The 25,926-nt window shown below is 40.5% G+C and overlaps 1 protein-coding gene across 1 annotated transcript in view; it reads left to right on the top strand.

Moving 5' to 3' along the window:
- CMC1 (C-X9-C motif containing 1) overlaps nucleotides 1–25,635 on the top strand; it is a 43,278-nt gene extending 17,643 nt beyond the window's left edge. Inside the window, exons 3-4 of the mRNA XM_083405272.1 lie at nucleotides 22,457–22,547; nucleotides 24,500–25,635. Of these exons, the coding sequence (XP_083261398.1) occupies nucleotides 22,457–22,547; nucleotides 24,500–24,614 (206 nt within the window). The 3' untranslated portion in view covers nucleotides 24,615–25,635. The remainder of the gene's footprint in view (nucleotides 1–22,456; nucleotides 22,548–24,499) is intronic.
- The last annotated feature ends 291 nt before the right edge of the window (nucleotides 25,636–25,926 follow it).

Genomic DNA, 25,926 nt, shown 5'->3' with positions numbered 1-25,926 from the left:
TCAACTGATTTTATTTTATTTTTTGAACCAAGCAATGTATTGTATGCTATTGCAGATTCCCTCTTAATTTTCGGAGTGTGCTTTAAATCAAATACTAGTGGTGGCATCACTATTACTCTTTAGTTTCATTCTAATTCTGTTTTTATAAAGTATGGGATTAAAGAGCGGAGATGAAAGTGAAAGGCAGTATTTTCCATATTTTAGAAAGATACACATGATGACTGGCATGTGCCGAAGTGAGACTCAGGCTTGTGCTTTTCACATACTTCATGAGTATCAGTTTTCCTGAATCTCATTTTGTTGTGTTTTCTTGCCTAGGGATCTTGGTTTGTCACAGACTCTGGTCAGTTTCAAAGCTAACCAATTTCAAGCCATAGTTTATGAATAATAATAATAATAATAATAATAAATTTTATTTATATCCCGCCCTCCCCAGCCGAAGCCGGGCTCAGGGTGGCTAACAACAATTAAATAATCAAACAATCAAATAATCAAACATTCTAAAAACATTCCATTATAAAAATTAATTAAAGTCAAATTAATGGCAACCGTGAAGCTGGCTTGTTAAACTGACAGCATGTTTGGCTATACACTAAATATTTCACATGTAGCTGTTTGAACTCCCTACCAGTAGAGTAGCTTCATGCTACATATCTGCATTTATCATTACATCATGCAATTCAGGGAGCATAGTGAAATAAACTCGTATAAACACATCTCATCTTATCAGTAGACAATGGTATGTGCTAAAGCTTCAGTGTGCATTCTTCAATACAGTATTGTAATGTGTGAAGAGAAACTAGAGAAACTGTGTGAAAACTATACTTCAGACAGAATTCCTTATGCTGTGGGTGATATCGCCTTCTGCATTAAACAGTTATATGTCGCTACGGTTCATTTGGATATTTGCGTTCATTGATAGAGAAAACGTAGATACTCATAGGCCAGTATTAGGGATTCCAAGGAAAGTTGGTTGAAATGAAAGGTGTGGCTGAGCAGAGACTTTCCTTGTTTGGTTTTTCCATGTCATTTCAACCCAGCTGATCGCAATAAATGGGTCAGGCAGCTAACATTAACACCGCAACTGCATGTATTTTTTTTCCTTAAAGGGAATGGAACAGCTTTTGCGAGGACAAAGAGAAATGAAATCACTTTCAGTGAAAGAAAGAGGCCTCATTATAGCCACCAACAGCAGTTATTGACAGCTACACTTCCTATTAACAAGGAGCATTTAAGAGTTTGGCTGTTGGATCTTTGGACTTGATCTAATTTGCTAGCATTAATTAGTTTCTTTTGAGCACAGACACTTGGTGCTCACAGCTATAGATTTAGATGACTAATTAGGACAGAAAATTGAACAGAATGGGGTAAGGCATTAACCTTCAACCATTACCAGCTGGGGCTCTTTTAAAGACGACAAAGTCCAAATGCTTCCTATTCATATAAGGAGTATCCTAATGAATATCAATTTCAGCCAGGTTGCCTTATTCCTATCAGCACTGTCTTAAATTTTATATTACCTTCAATAAAGTTTTAATTGCATCTCTCTCATTATCCAGATTTTTAGTGTAATGTCCAAAGAAGGCAAGCATGATGGCAGATTAACTTGTATCTCCTCAATTATCTCTCATTTTGGTTCTTTAAACAATTGACATTGGTCTAGGGCTTTAACCAAGACTTGAATAATTTGGGGTCAATATGCCATTACTATCTTAATCATTATAATGTAGGTAGTTAAGCCATCAAGTTAAAACACCGCCATTAACTGAGAGGTGTTTAATCCTGACACATTCCCTGAATATATTTGCATTAATATCCGCAGCAAGAACTCTGATACAACCAACTCCTGAGGCTTAAACAGTAGCTTGCTAATTAAGTACATCTTTATCATTAGCTATTCTAATGATATGCGAGCAGTGTGGTGATGTGTTAACATGAGTATCTAGGTTCAGGAGCAGGAATATTCTTTGGGCCCATAAACAACATGGATCCTATGCATGCTTACTTGAAAGTAAGTCTTCATTGAGTCCCATGGGTACATCATATGATTGGTTTGTAAGAACTGACAGATTCACATCCATAGAAGAACAATACTGTGTCCTTTAAGAGAGAAGGCATTGAAAAGCTGCTCAATTTCCCCAGTGAGACTTCTCAAAGAGCTTGCGTGTTTTAGATGACACTGATGCTGGTAGATTTTTCCACACTGAAGAAGGCTGGGGGAAAGTTCAAACTTTCTCTGTTTCTTATTCAGTAACATCTTTGGAAAATAGTTGCTGACATGTAAGACTGCTTTTCTAGGATGACTTCTGGAATATAATCTAGGCCGGTGGTGGCTGAACTCAGCCCTCCAGCTGTTTTGGGACTACATTTCCCATCATCCCTGACCACTGGTCCTGTTAGCTAGGGATGACGGGTGTTGTAGTCCCAAAATAGCTGGAGGGCCAAGTTTGGCCATCACTGATCTAGGCTGTTCCTTGTGTCCTGTGTATTGCTGCCATTATGATCTTTCTAGGAAATAAATGGGTTTTAGTCCTGATAAGAAGGGAAGCAGGGTTTCAGTCAAGGTCAGAACTTCATAGATGCTCCATAGTGTTTCAGTCGATGGAGAAAAACTGGTGGCCAGGTTCAGAGTGCTTTTAAAAGGGATGAAAATCTTTGCCTTTCAGATAATGGTCATCATGCTGAGATGACCACCATCACTGTGTCATCTAGGTTTTAGAGTTCAGTGTCACTGTTTCGTCTCTGCTTTTAAAATCCCCAAACATGTGCCCCAGCTTGTAACTTTTATTTTTGACCCAAGTATGTATTTTCCTCTGATTTCTCTTTACTTTCACTGATGTTGATTAATGCCTATGGTTCTTGCACAAGACTTTACTGTTAAGGTGCTTGGGCTTTCAATTGATGCTTAGGACAAAAATTGAATTTCATACATAGAATTATATTGCTAAATCCATTAAGAATGTGATGCAAAGAGAGAGAGCTCAATTTAAAAAAACCAACAATATTAAAAGGGCTATACGCTGATTAAATAAATCACCAGTGGCTCAAAAGGGCAGGGGGGGGCGGTGCTGAGAAGCGTAAGGATTGAAGGCACTTCTTTCAAAGGAAGGTGGATGAATGGGGGGTATTGCTCCCGGAGCTCCTCCACATTCTCTCTACAATGTCTCATTTACATTGACTTCTTCCTGGGGCACCAAAATACTTCCAACAAATACTGACACACAGATACTTTTCTGATGCTGCATTCAGGTTGCGCTCCTTCCTCCTTGGAGACCTCTCCCAAGCCATCTTTGGATGTTGAGAATCAAGTATAATTATGCAGGGGTGCGAGAAGGAGAAAAAAAGCACACAACTTCACATCCTCCCCATTTGGTCACTGTCTCTAAGTTGGAGGGCGACCTTCTGAAGCAGAGAGCTTCTTCTACTACTGCAGGCCTTCTGTGGTTGTGGAACCCTGGAAAATCTACAGGTTGTCCAAAGTTCATTCTACCCAGAGTAAACCTATTGAAATAAATAGACATGACTAACCTGGGTCCATTAATTTCAGTGGGCTTGGTTGGCTACAACCCTAAGCATACTCATCACTTTGGTTGCTTTGTTGCATGATTACTTCACACAGTTTCTGAATGCCTGAAGAATCACTCCAATCTACTCTCTCCCTGCCCCTTAAAGCATTTAAGGTGTGCAGTATCTGGCAGTGCTTTATTGCAAAACTTTGCACAATACAGTACCCTTTTTTTTAGTCCAGTGATGATATTTATTGGCTTGCATAGCTATATTTGAAGATCTTATTAAATTATACTTGTGTCTTCTTTCCAGACAGCATGCAATACTGTGTTAGCTTTTTGTAGCTTTTAGATGCCCTCGCTATTACGTGTAATAGGTTGTCTTTGTCTGTATGTACTTGGCAGTGTGTAAACGCAATAGCTTTTAACAAATTGTCTGTAGGTAGGGGTGCGAATTGTGATTATGTGTGCTTGTCACTACACTCCTTCATATACTCCGCACATGCAGATCCCAGCTCGTGTAGGATTCACTCTCATGACTTGTGCAGCATGGCACTGCAGTGTACAGTTGGTCTCTATACAGATGTCCTAATCGAAACGTGGATGTTGTGGGTGGAGTTAGCGGCATGATCACAATTCTCAACTCCCCAGTGAACAGTTGCCCAGAGCTACTGCCACAGAATCATAGAGTTGGAAGGGACCACCAGAATCATCTGGTCCAACACCCTTTCAGGTCTACCATGCTGGAAAAGAAAATTCAGTTGTGTGTAAATATCCTATGCTCCTTTTCCCCTTCACTCCATCTCTAGATTTTTCTGTTTTGACTTCTGCTGCAGAGAGATGAACGAATCCTTGCATTCACTCTTGTGCTTACTCACTAGTGGAGACGCAAATTCTCTTTTTTCTTTTCTCACTTCATCCCAAATCGCCAAAGATTGGAGGGTTCTGAACCTGGGGCTTTACATATGCAGAGCACATGCTCTTCCGCTATAGCCATTCTTTGTTGCTTACACTCTTGCAAAATATTTGGAAGTTGTCTTAATAAACCATAAAATCTGATCAAAGAAAGCATTTGGAACATGGAGGCAGCATCTGCTGATTCCCCAGTCTCTCCCTTGTTCGTCCTCTCCCTGCCTCCCCAAATGTATCACTCGGTTACTTGTTTACACTAGTTAGTCTGTCATTGGTGGTGGTTTGAGGATTTTACTTGGTTTTGTTTCAGAGCAATTAATATTGCACTTCTAAGTGAGAATAGAAATATCTGCAAATACTGTGGCATATGTCACTTCGACACTCTAAAAATAATATAGCAGTGACATGTTGCTAGGATAGCTGCATATGAATGCGTGTTGTTGATGAATGCTTGCAACAGTAATATGAAAATAAGAGAAAAGGGGGGCTTCTTTCTCCTGTTTTGGCAATGACATATGCTTTACAGTCAAGAAATCTGCTTTATAACTGCTACATATGCCTGACATTAAAGAAATCTGCAGAAGCTGCTTCAGTCCCGCCCCCCCGCCCCTTGTTTCATTCTGCATTGTGGACTAATGCAGTTATCTGTGTGTTTGTACATAAATAAATTTCACCAGGAAGGTCCTACTATGTTTTCTGCACATATGTGTAAATATTTATATAGAGTATAAATTATTAACACTGCCCTAAGGTTACTTTCACACTAGAAATAGGTTGTTTTTCTACTGTTGAATCTGATGCATCTTTTCATGGAAATTATTTACTTTAGTGTTGGAAAACTGCTTCTGCTTTTGATCAAAAGCCATTTAAGTAATCCTCGTTTTGCATTCAAAGCTACCAGTCAATTGAATGGCTTTCCAACAAATGATGTCAATGGACCTAATAAAGGAACCATTATTTCTCTTCAGTTGTCAACAGTTTAAGCGGCCCTCCTAACCCCACCTACCTGGGCGTAAGCCACATTGAATTTTAATTCTTTGTGGACATTGGACTGTGCTATTAGACTATGTGCCTTCAGAATTGAAAAAAATCACACTTTCTAAATTACAAAATTCTGAGTTTTTAACCAACAAAGTTCTGCAGCACCTTAAGATTGGATGAATTTGTACCGTGGTTCATGAAAGTTTGCTGTAATAAAATCTGTTAGCCTTTAAGGTGCCACAAGACTCTTGGTTGGTTTTGCTGCCTTTCTGTAAGCTGCAAATGCACTTCAATTACATAAATAAGTTTTTGTATTAACCTATAACTGTAGATACTGCAGACAATAATGTGCCTATCAAGCTCAGACTCTGCACTATAACTGATGGCACTATTCCTCTCCAAAACATCCTTAAATCTTTTCTTTTCTCGCATACATGGGACAGATGTAGAAGAATGAGATTTTACATGCCTGAAGCAAACCACTCAGCCAGACCTAGCCTAGCTAAAAATACGGTGTACCTTTTGAATTATGGTGTATAGGTCATTGGCTTACAGGACATGCATGTTAACCTAACATTAACACATGGCCTTGGACCACCAGGTAACTGGTGCACATTCCTCAACAAATCTTGTTGAATCTCTGCGCACATGGTTTTAAGTAAGGCAGCAGGGGTTGGGAACTTGTCGGGGGGGGGGTCCCCTCCTGCTGGATGTTGTGGGGTTCCAGCTCCTATCGCCTCCAGCAAGCATGAGCAGTGGCAAGGCATTATGGAAGCTGCAGTCCAACAGCATCTGGAAAGCCAGTTCATTGTCCCTGGTTTTAGCCTATAAAACGGCTCCAGAGATCCCCATGCCAATCTAATTGTAGTTGCTTGTAAGAGTAAACAAGAAGCATAGAATTGTAGTGTTGAGAGGGGCTCCTCTCAACCCTCTGCAATGCAGCAATCTCAAGTAAAGCATCCATGACAGATCAACATCCAACCTCTGCTTAGAAACCTCCAAGGAAGGAGAGCCCACCAGTTTGGAAGGGAGTCTGTTCCACTGTCCCAGCAGCTCTTACTGTCAGAAAGTTCCACCTCAGAATCTGCTTTCTTGTAACTTGAAGCCATTGGTTTTAGTCCTAGCCTCTAGTGCACGTATAGGAAAACTCTGGCCCTCCAGATGTTTTGAGACTACAATTCCCATCATCCCTGACCAATGGTCCTGTTAGCTAGGGATGATGGGAATTGTAGTCTCAAAACATCTGGAGGGCCAGAGTTTGCCTATGCCTGCTCTAGTGTAAGAAAAACACTGGGGCCTCATTTGATCAGTAGAATTTTTGGTATCTGGTGGGCGGGGCTTGTGTGTTATGCCCCTCCCTTCAGTGTGTTCAGTTAAGAATGTCAGTTAAGAGGGACCAAGACTTGCCTCATGTTATTGCACTGAGTTTCATGTTCATTTAGTTTCTCTCATTACGTTATTTTGTTACAGTATTATTAAAGTGTAGTTTACATTTACGTGAGCCACTTATTTTTCCTCAAAGAAAAAGAAACTCTGCTGAAGAATGGTAGACTATCCTAAAGTTGGGTGAGTGAGGGAATATTCCCAGTTTGCCAGGAGTATTGATTTTGTTAATCATCCTCCCATCTAGATATTTGAAGGTGGCTATCCTATCTCCTCTCAGTCTCCTCTTTTCCAGGCTAAACCAAACTCCTTCGACTGTTCCTCATAAGGCTTGGTTTCCAGACCCTTGATCATCTTGGTCACTCTCCACTGAACATGTTCCAGCTTGTCAATGTCCTTAAATTGCGGCTCCCATAACTGGACATAGTATTTCAGGTGTGATTTGACCAAGGTAGAATAGAGTGGCACTGTTACTTCCCTGGATCTGGACACTATACTTTTCTTGATGCAGCCTAGCATAGCAGTAGTTTTTCTACATGTATTCGAATTCCTAATATTTAAAGTGGTGCTAATCAGCTTTTTGTCAAATGGAAAATACTTCTATTTAGCCAGCTTTTAGAACTGCATTTTTAGAACTAGATTTTGCTGAGCAACTGAAAAGGAAAAAATAGTCAGTAAATTGGCAGCACTTTTTGTCAGTCCATATGGTTTCCTGCCTAAATCAGCTGCTACTCACTGACAAAGTAGGTTTCTTTATTGAAACCTATGGAGTGTCATGTAACTAAGCCCTTTACTTCATTTAATCTTTGTATGGTATTCTAAGGTTTGTTCCTTAAAAAAATGTTTTAAAAAACATTTCCATGCATTTTTCAGTCTTAACATTATTACATTGGGCATTCCAGCACAGAGTAAACGGAGTGCGTTTTGCAGTTAGTTGCACAGAAACTTCAGAGTCATTCCTTCATCACACTTTATTCGTCAGTTTATCCATCCCAATGATATCTGGAACATCTACAATTGCTGCTGTTGACTCAGCTTTCTAATGGTGAACTAATATGGTCTTACCAGCAACAAAAAAATAGTTTGCAGTAATAACTTAATAGCCTGAAAGGCAAATAGTGCAAAAGAAAAATGTCCTTTTTTTAAAGTCTTGCACCAGTTATTTGAAAAATACCACTTGTATTTAGCTTGCTAAACATTCGCTTCATTGTGTCATTTCCAACACCTAAAAATGTATTTTTAAAAAATAAAAATGGGAAGAGTGGTGGTTGCTTAATTTGTACTGTGACTTTGAGGGAAATAGTCTGATCAATATACAGATCTTCCACCATTTTCTGTAATGGAAGCTATTTCATAAATTCCATGCGAAAATATAGTCACTCTGTCTCAGTCCCTAGTTTTGACTGCTTCTCTTTCATTCCAACTCTTTTTTCCCTCTGTTTTAAAATTGTTCACCCCCTAATGATTTTAGGTAGTTGACTTCAGAAGCCTATACATGTCTACTCAGAAGTAAGTCCTATTGAGTTCATTTGGGCTTTTTTCCAGATAAATACATGTAGACTTGGAAATAAAGCATTGGCGAAATTAAAGACATGGGGGGGGGGGCTTTTTAAAATAATTAAGGAACTGATTGTTTAGCCCTACTCTGAAACTTAGTTGCCCTCTAGAGGTTTTCATATAGCAGTACAGTGGAACATACATGGTCATTTGTATTTTTTTTAAAGAGAGAGAGAGAGAGAGATAACAGTCACAGTTTAAGGAGATAAGATTTCTATAAAATAAAATGGACACACTCATTTAGCTGTGTTAGGAGGCATTTTATTTTGACAACCTGGAAATACTCTTGATTTGATTTTATCAATATTCATGTTAGTTTGGAAGTGCTGAAGGATCATCTTTCAAGTATTTATAATGTGCTCTTCACCTGATGGGCTTATGTGCACTTCATGTACGTCTCAGATAGGCATCATTTCCATTGCCTTCCTTTTTTTAGCAAGTGGAAAGATACTTCCCAGACTGTATCTTCATTGGCCTAGAGATGGTGTTTAATATATGAAATTGTGCGGCTGTTTTTATTGTGCAGTTGCTTTCGGATATTTTATGGGAAGGGATTAATAAATGTGTTTTTACGCTTATTGCTTCGTCTTTTTAAGTGTGATGCTTCATTGGTGTAGTAAAACATGTGGTTGAAGATTTCTTTTTTATCCCAGTACTGGTTTTGACCTATAAACGGCAAAGGACTGCCTCTCCATATGAAGCCATCGAGACCCTGAGATCATCATTCTTCATTTGGCTCCTCCATAAGAGCTCTAGAGGGTGGCAATACAGGATTAGGCCTTTTCTGAAGTGGCTCCCCATTTGTGGAGTGTTTCCCCCAGAGAGGCTTGCCTGGTGTATTCATTACATATCTTTAGCCACTAAGCGAAAATGTTCCTCTTCATCCAGATTTTTGGCATCCAATGCCCTTTTAAATGTGTTGTGGGGGGGGGGTATTGGTTTGTTTGTTTTTGTTCTTATTGTATATTTTGTGTTTTTTATATTGTAGTTTTATGTTGTGAACCGCCCTGAGGTCTGTGGGTGAACAGCCGTATACAAATTTAATTAATAATAATAATAATAATAATAATAGGTGCAGAGCTTCTTCTGTTTCAACTACAGTGGTACCTTGGGTTAAGTACTTAATTCGTTCCGGAGGTCCGTTCTTAACCTGAAACAGTTCTTAACCTGAAGCATCACTTTAGCTAATGGGGCCTCCTGCTGCTGCCGCGCCGCTGGAGCACGGTTTCTGTTCTCATCCTGAAGCAAAGTTCTTAACCCGAGGTGCTATTTCTGGGTTAGCGGAGTCTGTAACCTGAAGCGTATGTAACCTGAAGCATATGTAACCCAATGTAAATGGTAGAAGAGGCTCTGTCTTCCACCTTTTCCATTGAAAAGAAAGCCTTCTCTCATGAAAAGTAGTAGGAGATGTTAATGAAACATGGAGTTATATGCCTCAGAGTGGTGTCTGTTGCATGAGTTTGGAATACAAAAGCCTCTGAACAGATAAACTAGTTTAAAGGCATCAGTTAAATATAATCTGCTTTATCCCCATCTGGTGGTGGAAAGAGGTGTGTTCACCACCAAGCATCTAATGGCTTCCCCCCTCCTTGCCTTGCATACGGACACTAAGCCTTTTGAAGACCAATTTAGGCTGCAGCTAGAAGCCTTAGTGCTACAAACTGTCTCCGTTTTAGATTCTATATCACACCTGCTGTTGCCCAACTGTAGGGCACTTGATCCTACAGGATATGGGAAAACTGAGACTGAGGCTATGTTGCCGTGTTGGAGTTTGACACAGGTTAACGTAGCAATAAGCACTGATGGGAGATAGCTGTAGGGGAACTTTGTGTGTGTTCTAGTTCTGCCTCGTCCAGACCCTGGTGCCATGATGCTTGATGTCAAGAATTCTTACTATGGAAACAGGAAACAAATCTACTGGTGCTCTTGAAAGGGACCAGCCTAATAGGCGAAAAAGGTATGTTTGTCGCAAAATATAGACCTCTTTCTTGACAAAGCCTGCTTCATTTTTACAGGTGTTGGGACGTGAGGAAGGAAAAGTCTATAAAATGAGTGTTTTTGGAGAATGATATCCCCAGTGGGCTTGTTTAGCCTTCTAAAAAGGAGGGCACGAGGGAAGAGGGCATGTTCACACATTCTCTAAAAACATTGGAGGGCTAAATGCATTGGAATGTGGCAACTTTGTTTATGTTAGTAATTTTGAAGAGGCCACTTGTAGTCAGTTCTTAGCTGACGCAAGGATTAAATGAGGGTATTTTTCCTCAGCACTTAGCCACAGGCACTAGACTAAACCAGCTCCCATAGGTCTAATATTGTGGTGCCAAAAAACACTTGGTTTTAAGATACAGCTGGGGACATTTTCTGAGGGCTTTCAGTATCTTTCAAACTGTGTTGTGGTCCCTTTGGTTGTCAGAAATGTCTCCAACCTCCAGTGTGTGGGACAGAGGTGGCCACAAGACAAATACAGTCATACCTTGGAAGTCAAATGGAATCTGTTCCGGAAGTCCATTCGACTTCCAAAACATTTGGACACCAATCTGCGGCTTCTGATTGGCTGCAGGAAGCTTCTGCAGCCAATCGGAAGCCGGTGAAGCCCGTTGGACGTTGGGTTCCAAAATAACGTTTGCAAATCGCAACAATCACTTCCAGGTTTGCAGCATTCTGGAGCCAAAACGTTCGACTCACAAGGCATTTGAAAACCAATGTATGACTGTAGTCCAAAAGAACATTTTTTGTTCACATACACATTATACAGGTATTATAAGAGGCACAGCAAGAAACTAGCAGGGAGGGGACAGCATGGCTGGGTTGTTGTTGTTGTTGTTGTTTAGTCGTGTCCGACTCTTCGTGACCCCATGGACCAGAGCACGCCAGGCATGTTAGGCAGGTGAATAATGTTTCCCTGTGAGAAGGCGTGATCCCTGCCTGCTTGAAGAGGAGGAAATGGTAAAACTACTCCTCAGAAAACCCTCCTGGGATTCGGAAAATTGTAAGTTAATTGCTAGCCAGTTGCCAAACTCCCCTTCTTGGGCAACATCCTTGAGTGGGTGGTTGCGGACCAGATCTTGGAGGAAACTGATTTTCCAGATCCATTTCAATCAGGATTTAGACCCAGTTAGGCACAGAAACTGCTTTGGTCACCCTGTATGGTGACCTCTGTTGGGAGAGAAACAGGGAAAATGTGTCCTTGTTAATTCTCCTCAACCTCTCATTTCTTCTCAACGGGCCTTTTCTGCAGTGGCTCCCAGCTTGTACAGTGCTCTCCCCAGGGAGGCTCGCCTGACACCTTCATTGCATAACTTTAGGCGCCAGGCAAAAACATTTCTCAGGCTAATTAAACCATCTATGGCCTTTTAAACTGGGGGGAGGGTAATTGTTTTTGTTTGTTATTATGGTATGTATTTTAGTGTTTTTATAATTCAGAATGCCCTGTGATCTTCAAATGAAGGGTGGTATAGAAATTTAATAAATATTGCTCTTTATTTTGCTACGTCTTTCTCCAATCAGTCTCTGTTTCTGCTGCCTTTTGCTTGCTGTTGTGTGTTCTGAATCCACAGCGCAGTATCATGTTATACTCTTCTGTTTCTTCAACGAGGGTTGCGGTTGTAAGTGATTATCTCAAGCATTCAGATTGATCTCTGTTATATTTTTAGTTTCAGAGTTGGTGTTGCTCATTAACCTGGATTAGATCTGCAGTCGTGCCCCTTGGAGAAGGATACTTGGTGCTGTCAGATGCTTGACAGTGCCAGTCACCTGCACACAATTAATCTACGGGCCCTGGGTCTGTGATCTCCTATTTCAGTTGAAATTTCTCCTTGAGTCAATGTTGCTTTCCCTGCAATCTTTTCATAAACGTTTTGCTTGTCCCTCTGTCTGACTCTTCTTTAGGGCCTACCCAAAAAGCACCCCAAACAATGCATATCTAACTGAATGGGCTAGTCTCGATTTGAAGCGGGAAGGAGAAAGGGACTCTTTGCTGCCTGCTGAGATCAGTGCACAGGCTTTGTGTGTAAATGAGGAAGGGGCTTGAAGCTAGTGAGAGATGACCAGCAAATGCAGTTCCGTTAGAAGATAAAATGGTGTGAAATGCCAGGAGTCTGCTCTTTCTGAAGCATTTTGCATTGAAAAAAGAGCAGGAAACCCGTGGCTGGGGGCCACCTTAGTCCTCTAAGTGTTGCATGGTGTAGGAGCTTACCTGAATTTGCTAATGTCATACCTGCATAAAGGGACTGTCCTGGCTTTATCAGGGCACTCCTGTGAAATGGACTGGAAAAGCTGTGTTTTTACCATTGCAGTTGAATCTAGCTAACTTTTCTGTCAGCAAATTGGGATTAATGCTCAATAAGCAGGTCTTCTGAAAATGCGCCACCCCCAAAGATCTGCAGAGAAAGGACAGAGACTCACTTGGTCTTTGTTTTTGCAGATAGTTCTGTGTCAAAGGCTTGTTGCTTCCTGGGTATTGCTTTTGTTTTCATTATTACTTTTTCATTAATTTTACTACTGGCCTTTTGCCTTGCCAAGGCTGCTTTTAAAGTTCCAATTAAGTCCATTGCCCGGCACTCGTCTTTCTAGGCCGGGACTAAATTTAGTTCCCTTTCTGGGAAGGCGGATCGTCTCTGGTTTAGTGAACAACTTCTTGACTCTCCTCCAGGTCATTCTAAAAGCAGTTTTGGAAACTGGAAAGGTCATTCTTGGGGAACTTGGTGTGTTCTGGGTGTCCTGCTACTTTAGCTCAACTAAAACTGTCTCTCCCCTCAGAAATTGCTATGAATTCCATGAGAAGCATTTCATGAGCGCAACAAGATGCATTTGGCCAAGGCTGCTGCTTCCATATGGGTCACTTTTAGAACTACCCAGTTATTATTATTCTGTTGCAAGCTAGAATTGGAATTGACTTTCTATACTATGGAGAGTATTGCATTTTGCTATATATGCACCTCACTGCATTCTGTCCACACCAGTGGGCATGACATAGCTGCTGTGACTTGGGCTAGTTGAATCTTAGCACACACAAAGAAAAATGGATAACCAAGATGACGGACTATGCTGATTTGGCAAAAATGACCGTGAAGATCAGACACCAAGATGATAAGAAATTTAATAAAAAGTGGGGGAAATTTATAGAGTACCTTAAAGATCACTGTAGATACTTTAAAATGTTAGCAGGATTGTTACAGCACTTATAATGTAATAAGGTTAAATTTAAAAGTGGACATAAAACAATTTGAAAAATGTAATTAGATGCAGTAGAAAGGCTAGACAAATATTGAAAACCGGGGGCGGGGGGGGGCGGAGCCCAGGGATTCAAGTAATCCCGTATGTGTAAAAAATTGAAAATGATTTAAATGTAAACAACACTGTTAAAAAATGGAAAAATATCAAAAAAGAGAAAGAAACTTAGCACACATTCACTAAACGAACGCCCCATTTGTTTATTTTGAATCTTCCTTTAATTATTACTACAACACTTTCATTAAAACAAAGAAGACAGAAAAGATAGTGCTATAACAATATAATACTATCATAATTGATTCTGGTGCTGTAACACTATACTACCATAACACTTTGCTTGGCTTTTGTGGCAAAGCATCCGTGCAATAATTAAAAGATTGTTTTTAAAACCAAAACAAAGTCACAAAATGGGGTGTTCACTGCAAATGTTGTGTAATAATGAACATGTGCACTTCTGACAGTTCAAAAAGAAACTGAAGATTCGGAACCATCCCTTTTTCTAGTTCCCCTGTTGTTCTCTTTGTGTTGTTGTAACTCTGCTTGTAGCTGAAAGTCACTGAGGATGGTGTGCTTGTGAGTTTTCCCCAACCCCCAACCTTGCTGTGCATGGCCTGTGGTGAGGAATGAAGAGAACTGTAGTCCATAACATCTGGAGAACATCATCCTGGGTACTCCTGCCCTAGAGTGACTAGTACTGTGCCGTTTAATTTCAGCTGCTGCTCTAGTGCCGCAAGCTGGTACAGTGGTACCTTGGTTCTCAAACTTAATCCGTTCCGGAAGTCCGTTCCAAAACCAAGGCACACTTTCCCATAGAAAGTAATGCAAAATAGATTAATCCGTTCCAGACCTTTAAAAACCCCTAAAACAGCAATTTAACATGAATTTTACGATCTAACAAGATCATTGATCCGTAAAATGAAAGCAATAAACAATGTACTGCAGTCACTCACTCACTCACTCACTCAATCAATCAATCAATCAGTAGCTGAACTGGGTTCCACACAGTCACAAAAACAAAACACAAAAGGTACAAAACAATAATGCAAAATAACTAACAAAAACAGACAGACCTCAGCGTAGCTCTCAAAACGGAAGTGTGGCACTCAGAACGGAAGCATAACACTCAAAAAGGAGCATGTTCGGCTTCTGAAAAAAGTTCACAAACCAGAACACCTACTTCTGGGTTTGCAGTGTTTGAGTACCAAGGCGTTTGAGAACCAAGGTACCACTATATTTGCTGGAGTGGTAGCATATGTAGGATTGGTCTACAAGAGCCTATAGCTCAGAATACCCCAGTTTACCAGAAGGAAATAAAGTGTCTGCGTTGTAGAGTAAGGGGCTGGCGGAGAAAGAGACCTGTTAAATTTGAGCAGGGTTTGATTTTTAGTAGGCTCTTGGTCTTTCTTTCTCCTGTCCTTCTAGAGTTTTCCACATGTGCCAATTTCTGAAATGGTTCTGTTAAGGAAGATGTGCTGGGTTTGTTGTAGGGACTTTGATAGAGGTAGGGTAGAGGATCATTATTTAATATGGGATTATAAACATAGTACGGCAGGCATGAACGCGAAGGCAAATGGATGTTCAGATCTGACAAATGAGGTAAATTTTTAGAGAATAAGAGTTTATGCTATGTCAATCTTCTGCTTGCCCTATAATTACTTCTTTCCATCTCGCCATATTCGGATTTAATCTTGTTTTTTTCTATATGTCCTTGCTCAAATTAGAATAATTCTTTAATCAGCTCTGTTATGCATGCCATAGTGGGCCAAGCTGGGAAAAGCCACTCCTGGCACACGGCGATGTGTATATTTTATTTGTTGCTATAATTTAAAAGTAAAATAAGAAATATTGATTTCTACTTGACTGGAGAGATGATTTAGTTTGAATATCAGTCTGATCTTAATCAGGTGAGAATTAATTGAGTTGGAGGTATTAGATATTCAGTGATGTTAACCGAACCGTGATCAATCTACAGAGAAGCCGCCTTTTGTACTGTGTCAGAAATATCAAATAGCTCACACACGACAATTCAGAACAGTCTTTTCATGTTTGCTGTACCTTCTACTTGCCTCATTAAATGCACCCGTAAATCCATTCTTTGCACAATGTGTAATCTTCAAAATAACAAGTTAATAAATCACAAAGTCAAAGACATAACTTTGTTTTTATTTTATTTTTTAAAAAATCAGCATGTTTATAGCTTCAGTCATTAAGTATGAGCCTTTAGATGTCTTACAAAATACATGATTTCAAATACCCAATACTCTGTAGCACCTAATCACTCCAGATTCTCTCTCTCCACCCCCAAATTGAATCGTACAGCAAAAAAGAATGATGTGAATCTTAGGGGATATGCTTTTTTTCTTTTTCTTTTTTTTCTTTCTTTCTTTTTGGTTCAAAAGGGGGGGCTAACTTTAAGCTTGTTCTGGTTCATGGTAGATTTTCTTATTTTAAGAGTGTGATAGCAATATCATAAGTGTTGAAGAAAATATAAATGGTGAGGTAACACCTCCATAGGACCAGCTCTTAAGTAGTAAAATTGTAAACCCTTTATATATAAACCACAGAGGCAGGTCCTAAGATCACCAGTGTTACTTTGGCAGTGGTTTACTTGCTAAGTGTATAGGGGAGAATTACAATTGAATAATAAATCTGAGTGAGACCCTTTCTTATTACATTATGAACATTTTAAAATTTGATATACTGTGTTTCTCTAGTGTGAACAGCAGCAAGAACTTTTATTAGCAAAGTAGCTGAAGATGGTACTAATCTCCATTTGTGTACTTCCATAGACTATTTGAACTTTCCCCAAATGAATGCATACCCTGGTTAGATCCAGGAAGACAGTTCTACAATGTTTCAGTTTATAAGTTATTTGATGTTCTTTTAAACTATACAGCCTCTCTCAGTAAAATAAATAAATACATAAATAAATAAAAATTGCATAAGGGAATAGCAACACTGACCTACTTTATAAGGTTGGTGCAGGGATTGTCGGAGATGTTACATTTTGAATATTCTCAGAAGTGCTATATAAATGCTAGTTGGCGTTAAGTAATTGGACATGAGATTAGCATCAGTTTTCTTGTTTCAAAAACAGCTGAATGAAGTTAACACTTTGTTGCAAAAGTTCCTCACTTCCACAAAATTGACACACCAAAATAACCAACAGTGGGGTACCTTTTTGCATATTAAATATTATAGGACTTATCAATTTTAAAAGGCATGCACAACACCACTTTTTGAGCTTTCCTGGCCTGTGAATCTTGCCCTCTTTAAATAAACAAAACACCATCCCCTCTATAGTTGTGCACTGAACCTCCTTTTTGTAGAAACCTGAGTGACTTTGTATGTGGGATGCTTGGCTGCAAAGATGCCTATTAACTTGATAGGTTTGGTCAAGCCACACACCCCTGCTGAATTGGTTCAGTAGCTGTAAAACAGGGAACACTACCCTTAGTGACTTACCTTTGCAGGGTGGATGGTTCTCTGTGAGGGCAAATAGTATAGCTCTATTAAAGGACATTAATTGCTATATATATACACAGTGTCATCTTCAAATATCTAAAGGGCTGTCACATGGAAGATGGAGCAAGCCTGATTTCTCCTGCTGTGAAGGCTAGAACATGAACCAATGGCTTCAAGCTACAAGAAAGAAGAACTTTCTTATAGTAAGAACTATTCAATGGTGTAACAGACTTTCATGAGAGTTAATGGACTCTCCTTGGAGATTTTTAAGCAGAGGTTGTTGTGTATGATCTAGTTAAGATCCTGTCATGCAGGGGGCTGCAATAGATGTCCCTTAGGGTCCCTATGATTCTATAATTTACTTCAGTAAGTGACTGACTAGTTGCCATGGAATCTCAAAATGATTCAAACACTAGAATTAACCAGATTACTTGGTGGGGCAGGTATGTTGTTGTTTAGTCGTTCAGTCGTGTCTGACTCTTCATGACCCCATGGACCAGAGCACGCCAGGCACTCCTGTCTTCCACTGCCTCCTGCAGTTTGGTCAAACTCCTGCTGGTAGCTTCGAGAACACTGTCCAACCATCTCGTCCTCTGTCTTCCCCTTCTCCTTGTGCCCTCCATCTTTCCCAACATCAGGGTCTTTTCCAGGGAGTCTTCTCTTCTCATGAGGTGGCCAAAGTCTTGGAGCCTCAGCTTCAGGATCTGTCCTTCAGGGCTGATTTCCTTCAGAATGGATAGGTTTGATTTTCTTGCAGTCCGTGGGACTCTCAAGAGTCTCCTACAGCACCATAATTCAAAAGAATCAATTCTTCGGCGAGCAGCCTTCTTTATGGTCCAGGTCTCACTTCCATACATCACTACTGGGCAGGTATATGTACATTCAAAACTAAAGATTCCTAGGTTCACATAATATAAGTATTACAGTATTCAAATTTAATAAATAAGAATAAATAAATAAATAAATAAATGATGTTAATAATATCTACATAAAAATAACACATGCATGTAGCTTTTTTCTTCTGTTTTGCTACTACGCTTCTAAACATAGCTCTACACCCATGAAGGCTGGAAAAGCAATTTGTTTTGTTTTTTTAAATGAGAAACGACATTTCTAAACCGATAAGCCACATAAATGTGCAGCCATACAGAAGCTGCATGTTTTTCCACATCTGCTATATGGTAACTTAAAAAACAAAAATAAAACCACAGGAAGCTAGGTTTTGCTACACACCTTGTGGGTTGTTGTTGTTTCTTTAAGAGTAGGCTCAAAAATACAAACGATGGTTTATGGATTATTGGATAGCGTCGTCCCTCCTTTTCTTGCAGTGCGAGACTAGACTTGAAAGGCCAACTGTTCCTCACTCAGCATGCAGTATATGTCAGCAGATTGCCGCCTGATTGTGAAAAGGGTAGTGCCCTCCAGTTATTATCTCAATTGGTAGCTTGTGGAAAATACTGTGAAAACATGGGGAACGCAGTATTCATCTTTGGTCTGTCCTCCAAGTTGATGAGCCTTCTATTGACAACATGGGAAATAAGTAAAGCTGAACGGGGAATAGGGGGTTGATTTCCTGGAACTTAATTTTAATATTTGGGAGTTGTATACACCTGGTTTTCTGTTTGATTTCTGAATCCATTTTATCCCCCTCCCCCAAAGTGGATTTCAATTATAGCTGTCCAAAATTGGTTAATAAAAGTGAGAGGTGCAGCGCTTTTGGACTTGAATCTAGTTAACATTTGTGTAGCTAAGTCTTTTGTAGCTTCTCTCCCCCCTCCCCCCGCCAGTATTTGCGGGATTTAAAAGGGTTTGGGATACAGAAGCCAGCAATTAAGCTGTGCGATACATTCGCATGGTAGGATTCTTATATTCCCCGTGCCTGCTCTCCCTCCCCATTTCTTTTCCTTTTTAGTTAGCATTAACAACATTAAAACCATATAGCTGGAAGCAGTTTTATCACTTTGTAATGATGCTTCCTGTGTGCGTGGCCACGGCTGTGTGTAGCTCAGGCAGGGCTGCTCAGAAGCCGGGGTGTGCTCTCTGTAGCAGTTCAGGCTCCGTTCACTAGGACATCACACCTTTAACCAACTGAAGCTGGTGAGCTAACAAGTGAGAGGGACCTCCTGTTGTCTTCGGCTTTTATTTTATTTGGTGTGCATGTGGGTGTATTTTACTTCACAGCTTTCAGGGGGAATGATTGCAAAAGGAAGAAGAAAAGCTGGCCAGTGCCAGTGGGAAAGCAGAAATCCAATTGCTCTCTAGACCAAATGTTAAGCTTGAGAATCCCATCAACATTTTTTACAGCTTATTATATCCGCTGCGTTTATATGAAATGAGAGAAACAGTGTATATCTAGGATACACATTATATTTTAAGAGCCAGATGTGAAATGCAGGGCTTCAACGTTTTTAGGTTACTAGATTCCTTGGACAGGATTGTCACTGAAGAAAATGCATTTTACTTTTGACAATGCAATCCCAAATCTGTTTACTCCAAAGTAAGACCTACTACATTGAATGGGGTTTACAACCAGCTAAAGCATATATAGCATAGCAGCCTGAGTTTATTAACTCATTCATTCACCAGTTGAATTTGCATATACATAAGAACAACTGTACTGAAGAAAAAAGCATCCTTTATTTCTTTCTTTCTTTTTTTTTTTTGGATGATCTGCATATGATCGTAGCAGGCACGATATTATTATGCAAGCCACTTAGAGATATTTTGATTAAGCAATATATAACACCTTAGAGGCATTCCTTATTGTAGGATGCCCCCCGCCGAATGATGTTGGACTACAACTCAATATTAATCTGGTACCATTGGTCATGCTGTCTGGGGCTAGTGGAGGACTTGGAAGTTCAATGACATCTAAAGGTGCACAGGTTTCTGATCCCTGCCTTACTGTGTGTGAGAGAGCAATGTCCTGTAACCCGGTGCTTGCCATTTTCAGTGTTTATGCAGACATGTAATTTTTAAAAATAGATCTTTTTAACCCAATGCCCAATTAAGCAGGTTAACAGTTTTCATTGATCAGAAGTGCTCTTTATTTAAACTATCCCCTTAAACAGCAGAGCTCTCATTTATATTCCAGATTCACTGATCAGACCTATTGCAAGCCCACCAGGAATATGTTGGAGTTCCTTTTTCAGGAATTTCCTGGAGGATAAATAATAGCACTCTTGCCATCGGAGCACTTCTGGCTTCATAGAAGATGCCAGGAGTGCTTTTTTGCACGCCAGAAGTCCTGGGTGACAACCATACGAGAGCTGGTCACCTTCTGGATTTTGCATATGGCAAAATACATGTGTGTGTTTATCGCACAATGGGCTTTCAGACACGGAGGTTGTATCTGCAAAAGAAAACAGGCTTGCGTGAAGTGGTCCATCGGAATCAGCGGTGCAAAATGCTAATCAAAGTCTAGCTGTGTTATCACACGGGCCCTGACTTGTTGAAAGCAGTATGAAAAGGAGAAGGGTTTCACCTCCTGAATTTGTTGCAGAATAAATACTGTTTCATAAATAGTTTAGTAGTATTGAAGATCACTCCCAAGTATGAGCAGTGTTAATTTGTTACACAGTGCGAAGCGGCGGGGCGGGGGGAGCCTAATTACAACCTTGTTGCTAAACAAGTGAGAAAGACCTTACAAAAAGCTCAAGGCAGCAGGCCAGGAGTGGCTGAGCTTGAAGATCAGAGCGGTCACCAAGTAAGAAAATACTTCTCGGCGAAGGCTTGTTTTATTCTCGACTAATACAATCAAGCATTATCGGTGACTTGGACAGCTTCCCAATGCAAATTTTAATGGCTGGAATAATTTGATGCATTTGGAGAGTACCGATAAAACAGCCTTAAAACAACACACACACCATCAGAACAGTGGGGCCCTTCGCTCCTCCCCTTGTGCTCCTGCACTTGTGGGCTTCCCATGGGCATCTGATTAGTCACTGGGAGACCAGGATGCTGGACCAGGAGGGCCATTGCAGCCGGGCTCTTCTTACATCCATATGTTTTCAGTGCACCAATGTAGTGACGGCCGAGTTTCTGGTCATTCGAAGCTGAGCTGCACCAGGGGTTGATCACCAGGCAGCCTTGAGACCTGCAGCTACTGCTGGAAGATGAAATCCCTCATGAACACAGTTTGGCTGCTTCCCTACCCCAGCATGGAAAAGTGATATTATTTAGCGAGACTATCTGGTGGGCAATATCTGGCTGAGCTTCCTTGGAAGGGTTAGAGGAACTTTGGAGTTTTCCCCATGTGCTCTAGTAAGGACATAAAGTTGTAAGGGGAGGGGAATAAATAAAGAGCGGAAACCTTGTTTAACAAGCTTAGGGTGATGGCAGGGTATTGCAATACTGCGCACAGGGTTTTAAAATGTCCACAACTAGCCCCTTTCAAGCCCTCTTCCACTAACTACCCTAGCAGAAGCTAGCACAATCAAAAGGTCAGGCTATGTGCATCTATAGCCTACACTGTGTTTATTATTCATCCAGGCTAAGGAAGATTTTACACCAAACCCATTTGACATAGAACAGCTGGTTTATTGGGGCAATATGGACTGCTTCGTTTCGGCCCCAATATAAATGTTGCTTTTTGTTTTGTTTTGTTTTCTTGAACTATTTCGGGACATGTAAGTTTAGTCCGTTTTGTATGGAATATTACATCACTTTGTAATAGGAGCAAGTTTGTTGTAACAGTTAAATTGATAAAACTCACGGTGCAAAGATGGAGAAGAGTAATTTACTAGCAAATGAAGGTGGGGTGGGTGTTGTTGTTGTTTTAAACACTTCTACATGCCGCACTGTGGAACAGTCCTTGAGATTGTGCATTGGCAAAACTGCTTGTTTGAAAATTATCTAAATCTTCCTGCACATAAAGGGGTTGTCCATTGGGTAAAATGTTATGTGATATGTATAGCAGTGAAGGAGGAGGTGGTATTCAATTTTTTTCTTGAATACACCAAGGGATAGGCATTATCATCAGATTCTCCCTTCATCCCTCAGCATTGGCCATACTGACAGGGGCTGGTGGAAGTTGGACTTCCAACATCTGAAGGGTCGCAGGTTTATCGCCTCTGATGTAAAACTTTATTCCTAAATCAAGTCAGTATCCCTGTAGTCCAATACTGTCTCTAATACTGTGACCAGTCAATAGCGCAAAAACGCTCCACAGTATTACCAGTATTGCATTCTGCTTTAGTGCACAAAGCAGTTTTCAAACAAGTGACATTCCACATGTTCGGGGTGATAGTTGTGTGATAGACCTCTGTCATTTTTCAGAAACATAAGTACACTACTGTGCTGAATGTGTACTTTGCTGCAGTGAAGTTGTATTAGACTGCTGATCAAGAGCAAGGGTCACAACCTATTTACACTTGACACGTTATTCAGTATAACCCCAGTTGTCCCAAATTTTGTTTCAGCCTTCACCAAATGTTGCCAGGATTCAGGCATTCTGATGGTGGTAAAATGCAGAGAAGAAAATGCAGCCTTGAAAGAATGCGTCACTGGCTAGTAAGTACAATGCATGGTCCACACCAAGCAATAAATTAAAGGAAGAGTAATCTAATACCTCTTGCTATGTGTGTGTGGGTGGGTTGAGTGAGCTAATTTAGAAGAGGACTAAAAATAAAGTGGTCTCTAAAAGCAGACAAGATTGATCATCTTAGTCTCAATAGGTAGTATATGATACAAAATCTAGATGTATCTATACGAGGTAGCGCTCTTTTTTGTAACAAATGAGATGCAAGTACTCTTTTACATTAAGTGTCAGGTGTGCCAGCACAAAATGGCTATCGTGGCAAGCAAAAAAAAAAGTTACTCCATACTACTGAGTACTTAAACAAAATATGCCCTGTGTATAACTTGTATGGGGTGTTACCCTTCTGGTTCACTTACTTGATAAAGTATCTACCTAGGTTTGTTGTTGTTTAGTCGTGTCCGACTCTTCGTGACCCCATGGACCAGAGCACGCCAGGCACTCCTATCTTCCACTGCCTCCTGCAGTTTGGTCAAACTCATGCTGGTAGCTTTGAGAACACTGTCCAACCATCTCATCCTCTGTCGTCCCCTTCTCCTTGTGCCCTCCATCTTTCCCAACACCAGGGTGTTTTCCAGGGAGTCTTCTCTTCTCATGAGGTGGCCAAAGTATTGGAGCCTCAGCTTCAGGGTCTGTCCTTCCAGTGAACACTCAGTGCTGATTTCCTTAAGAATGGATACGTTCGATCTTCTTGCAGTCCATGGGACTCTCAAGAGTCTCCTCCAGCACCATAATTCAAAAGCATCAATTCTTTGGCAATCAGCCTTCTTTATGGTCCAGCTCTCACTTCCATACATCACTACTGGGAAAACCATGGCTTTAATTATACGGACCTTTGTTGGCAAGGTGATGTCTCTGCTTTTTAGGTTATACCTAGGTTATACCATTGCATCTTATGTCGCATTAAAAAGCTTGAAGACCCAGTCCTATGATGAACAGTTTAGGCTGGAGAAGAGATGATTAAGAGGTTATATGACAACCATTTTCAGATATTTGAAGGGATGCAACGTAGGATGCAAATGTACGTTGCTTCAGGGTGTAGGAACTGAACCAATGGGTTCACATTACAAGAAAGGGTTTTTTGGCTAAACATTCGGAGGAACTTCCTGGCCGTGTGAGAACTGCCACTTACAAGAGTCAGAGAGACTTGCTTAGAAAGTGATGGAGCCCTCCTGCTGTAAGTTTCTAGTCAGTTTTAAGAACAAAGCAGCTATTGTGAAATGCAGCCTTCTGTTCTGAGGTTGCCTGTTTTGTTAAGGGGACGCAGGGTTAAATCCAGTGTTGTGTGAGCCTTAGTTCCTAACAGCACCTTCATCTCCCCCCCACCTACACATGCCTAACCTTCTGGGGAATATTGAGGGTGTAATGGAGGGTTGCAAGGCGGAGAATCTGAAGTTCCATTTTGCAAGTGCAAAGACCCTAGAATTAACAAGGCAGTACTATTTTTTCTCTCGTACTCTTTTCATATGAGTTTGGACCATATATTGCATTCTACACCCCTCCCCCATCATTTGTAGCAAGATGAAAAGAGAAGGTCCAACTGCTAAGTATTAGAAAGAAGGTGATTTACACTCTCTCTCTCTCTCTCTCTCTCTCTCTCTCACACACACACACACACACACACCCTTGCAGGCAATTCAACAAGAACTATCAATTTGTGGTTGTGGGGTGTAGGTATCAATGCAGTCTCCTACACACATTTCACACATCTCTGCAACAGCAGGCTAATGAGTTGCCTTCTCTTAAAAATGAGCAAGAAGTAAACACCAGCTATGGTTGCACACTCACACAGAATACCCACCACAGAATCGGTATCGCTGTTGTTGCTTTCCCTGCACCATTTCCTACGTGTATTTAAGTAGTTTAGTAACTAAAATCGAGTAGAGAAATTGTGAGACCTAATGAACGCATTTTGCCTGTCTTCTAGCTACAATGATCCATCGTTTTATGAAGAATGCAAGGCTGAATATTTGAAGCAAAGGGAAGAGTTCAGAGAAACAGGAAACCGTCGAAAGCAGCAGAGGCTTCCTACAAGCATGTAGTCAAAGTCTTAAATGTTTTGGCTGACACTTTAACTTTATATACCTTTGATATCATGGAATTGATCTTACAATCACTTTTCCCTAACCCAATCTTGCTGAAATAAATGGAGCTTCTATGCTTTCATATTGTAATACAGGAAGCCAGAAGGCATGATCCTCTGCTTAAAACCTCAAATGAAAAGTCTTCCAAGGAAGGTAAACTATTCCAGTTCCGTTATACACTTTTATTCACAGTAGAAGCAATTTTCCAGACAGCTTAAGCTAAACGTATACTAATTTTTTTCAGGATACCGCAATTATTTTTCTAAAAGCTCTGATGTCATATGTAACATCAGGCATGAGGGCAGGTAGAAATGGCTGCAGAAAGCAGGATAAGCGGATGGGTGGAGAGTTGACTCTTCAGTTCTGCTTGGGAACTGTGTACCCAAATTCTGCACACCAGCTGATGCTGAAGTATACTGCAAGCCCTGCTCCAACTTACCAGGGATTCACAGAAGCTGTACTGATTTGGGTATATACCAAGCATGGCAATCTAATCCTCACTTCCTCTTGCAGTCTCTCCACCCTGGTTTTTATTCATAAGGCCATGAACTGTGAAGGAAAATAAAGTCAAGATACATTCAAATGTCCATTGAGGTTTTCCTCCATCTCTTCAGGGGAAGCCCCTTTAATTGAGATGAACTTACTAAGCAGGGCAAAAAGGCACTGAGTGTCTTGTTTTGGAGTGCAAACAAGAAAGCAAGAGGATCAGCATAAAAAGGGGGTGCGGAGCAGCAGCCTCCACATGTTTCAATGCAACACCCATTGTTACCAGGGATTGGCCAGACTGGCTGGGGCTAAGTGCAGTTTGGAGTTCATCATCAATTTCTGATGTAAAGGAAAGGGGGGGGGGATAAATTGTAGAAGTGCAGGATAGGAAAGAGTAAAAGTGCTGTTAACCAATGGCATGATACTGTAAACCTGACTGTCCAGAAAGGAAGTATCGCTATACTAAATACACAAAATAAAAGGTTTGTTTTAACCTTCCACTTATTTTTATTCGCCATATCCTAACTTCGTGTATTTGTTTCAGTTCAATTCTGTAATGATAATTGGATATGCAGCAAAGCATATTGTTGACCAAATCAAATTTAAAACAAAACTTTCCTAAGTTTTTTTTTTGTTATTTTTAAAAAAACATCCTGCAACTAACCCATTTGCAGAGGCATCTCTTTCAACACTTCTGGGAATTTCCAACTTTCACACCTACTTCCATATTGATCAGACCGGCTGGATTTGTGTACGAGGCAGCCTTTAGACTTTCTATGGTACC

Source organism: Podarcis tiliguerta (assembly GCF_965153285.1).
Source record: "Podarcis tiliguerta genome assembly, chromosome: 12".
Taxonomy (NCBI): Eukaryota; Metazoa; Chordata; class Lepidosauria; order Squamata; family Lacertidae; genus Podarcis; species Podarcis tiliguerta.
Note: the sequence above shows the minus strand (reverse complement) of the source record. Positions and strands in the feature narration are given on the sequence as shown.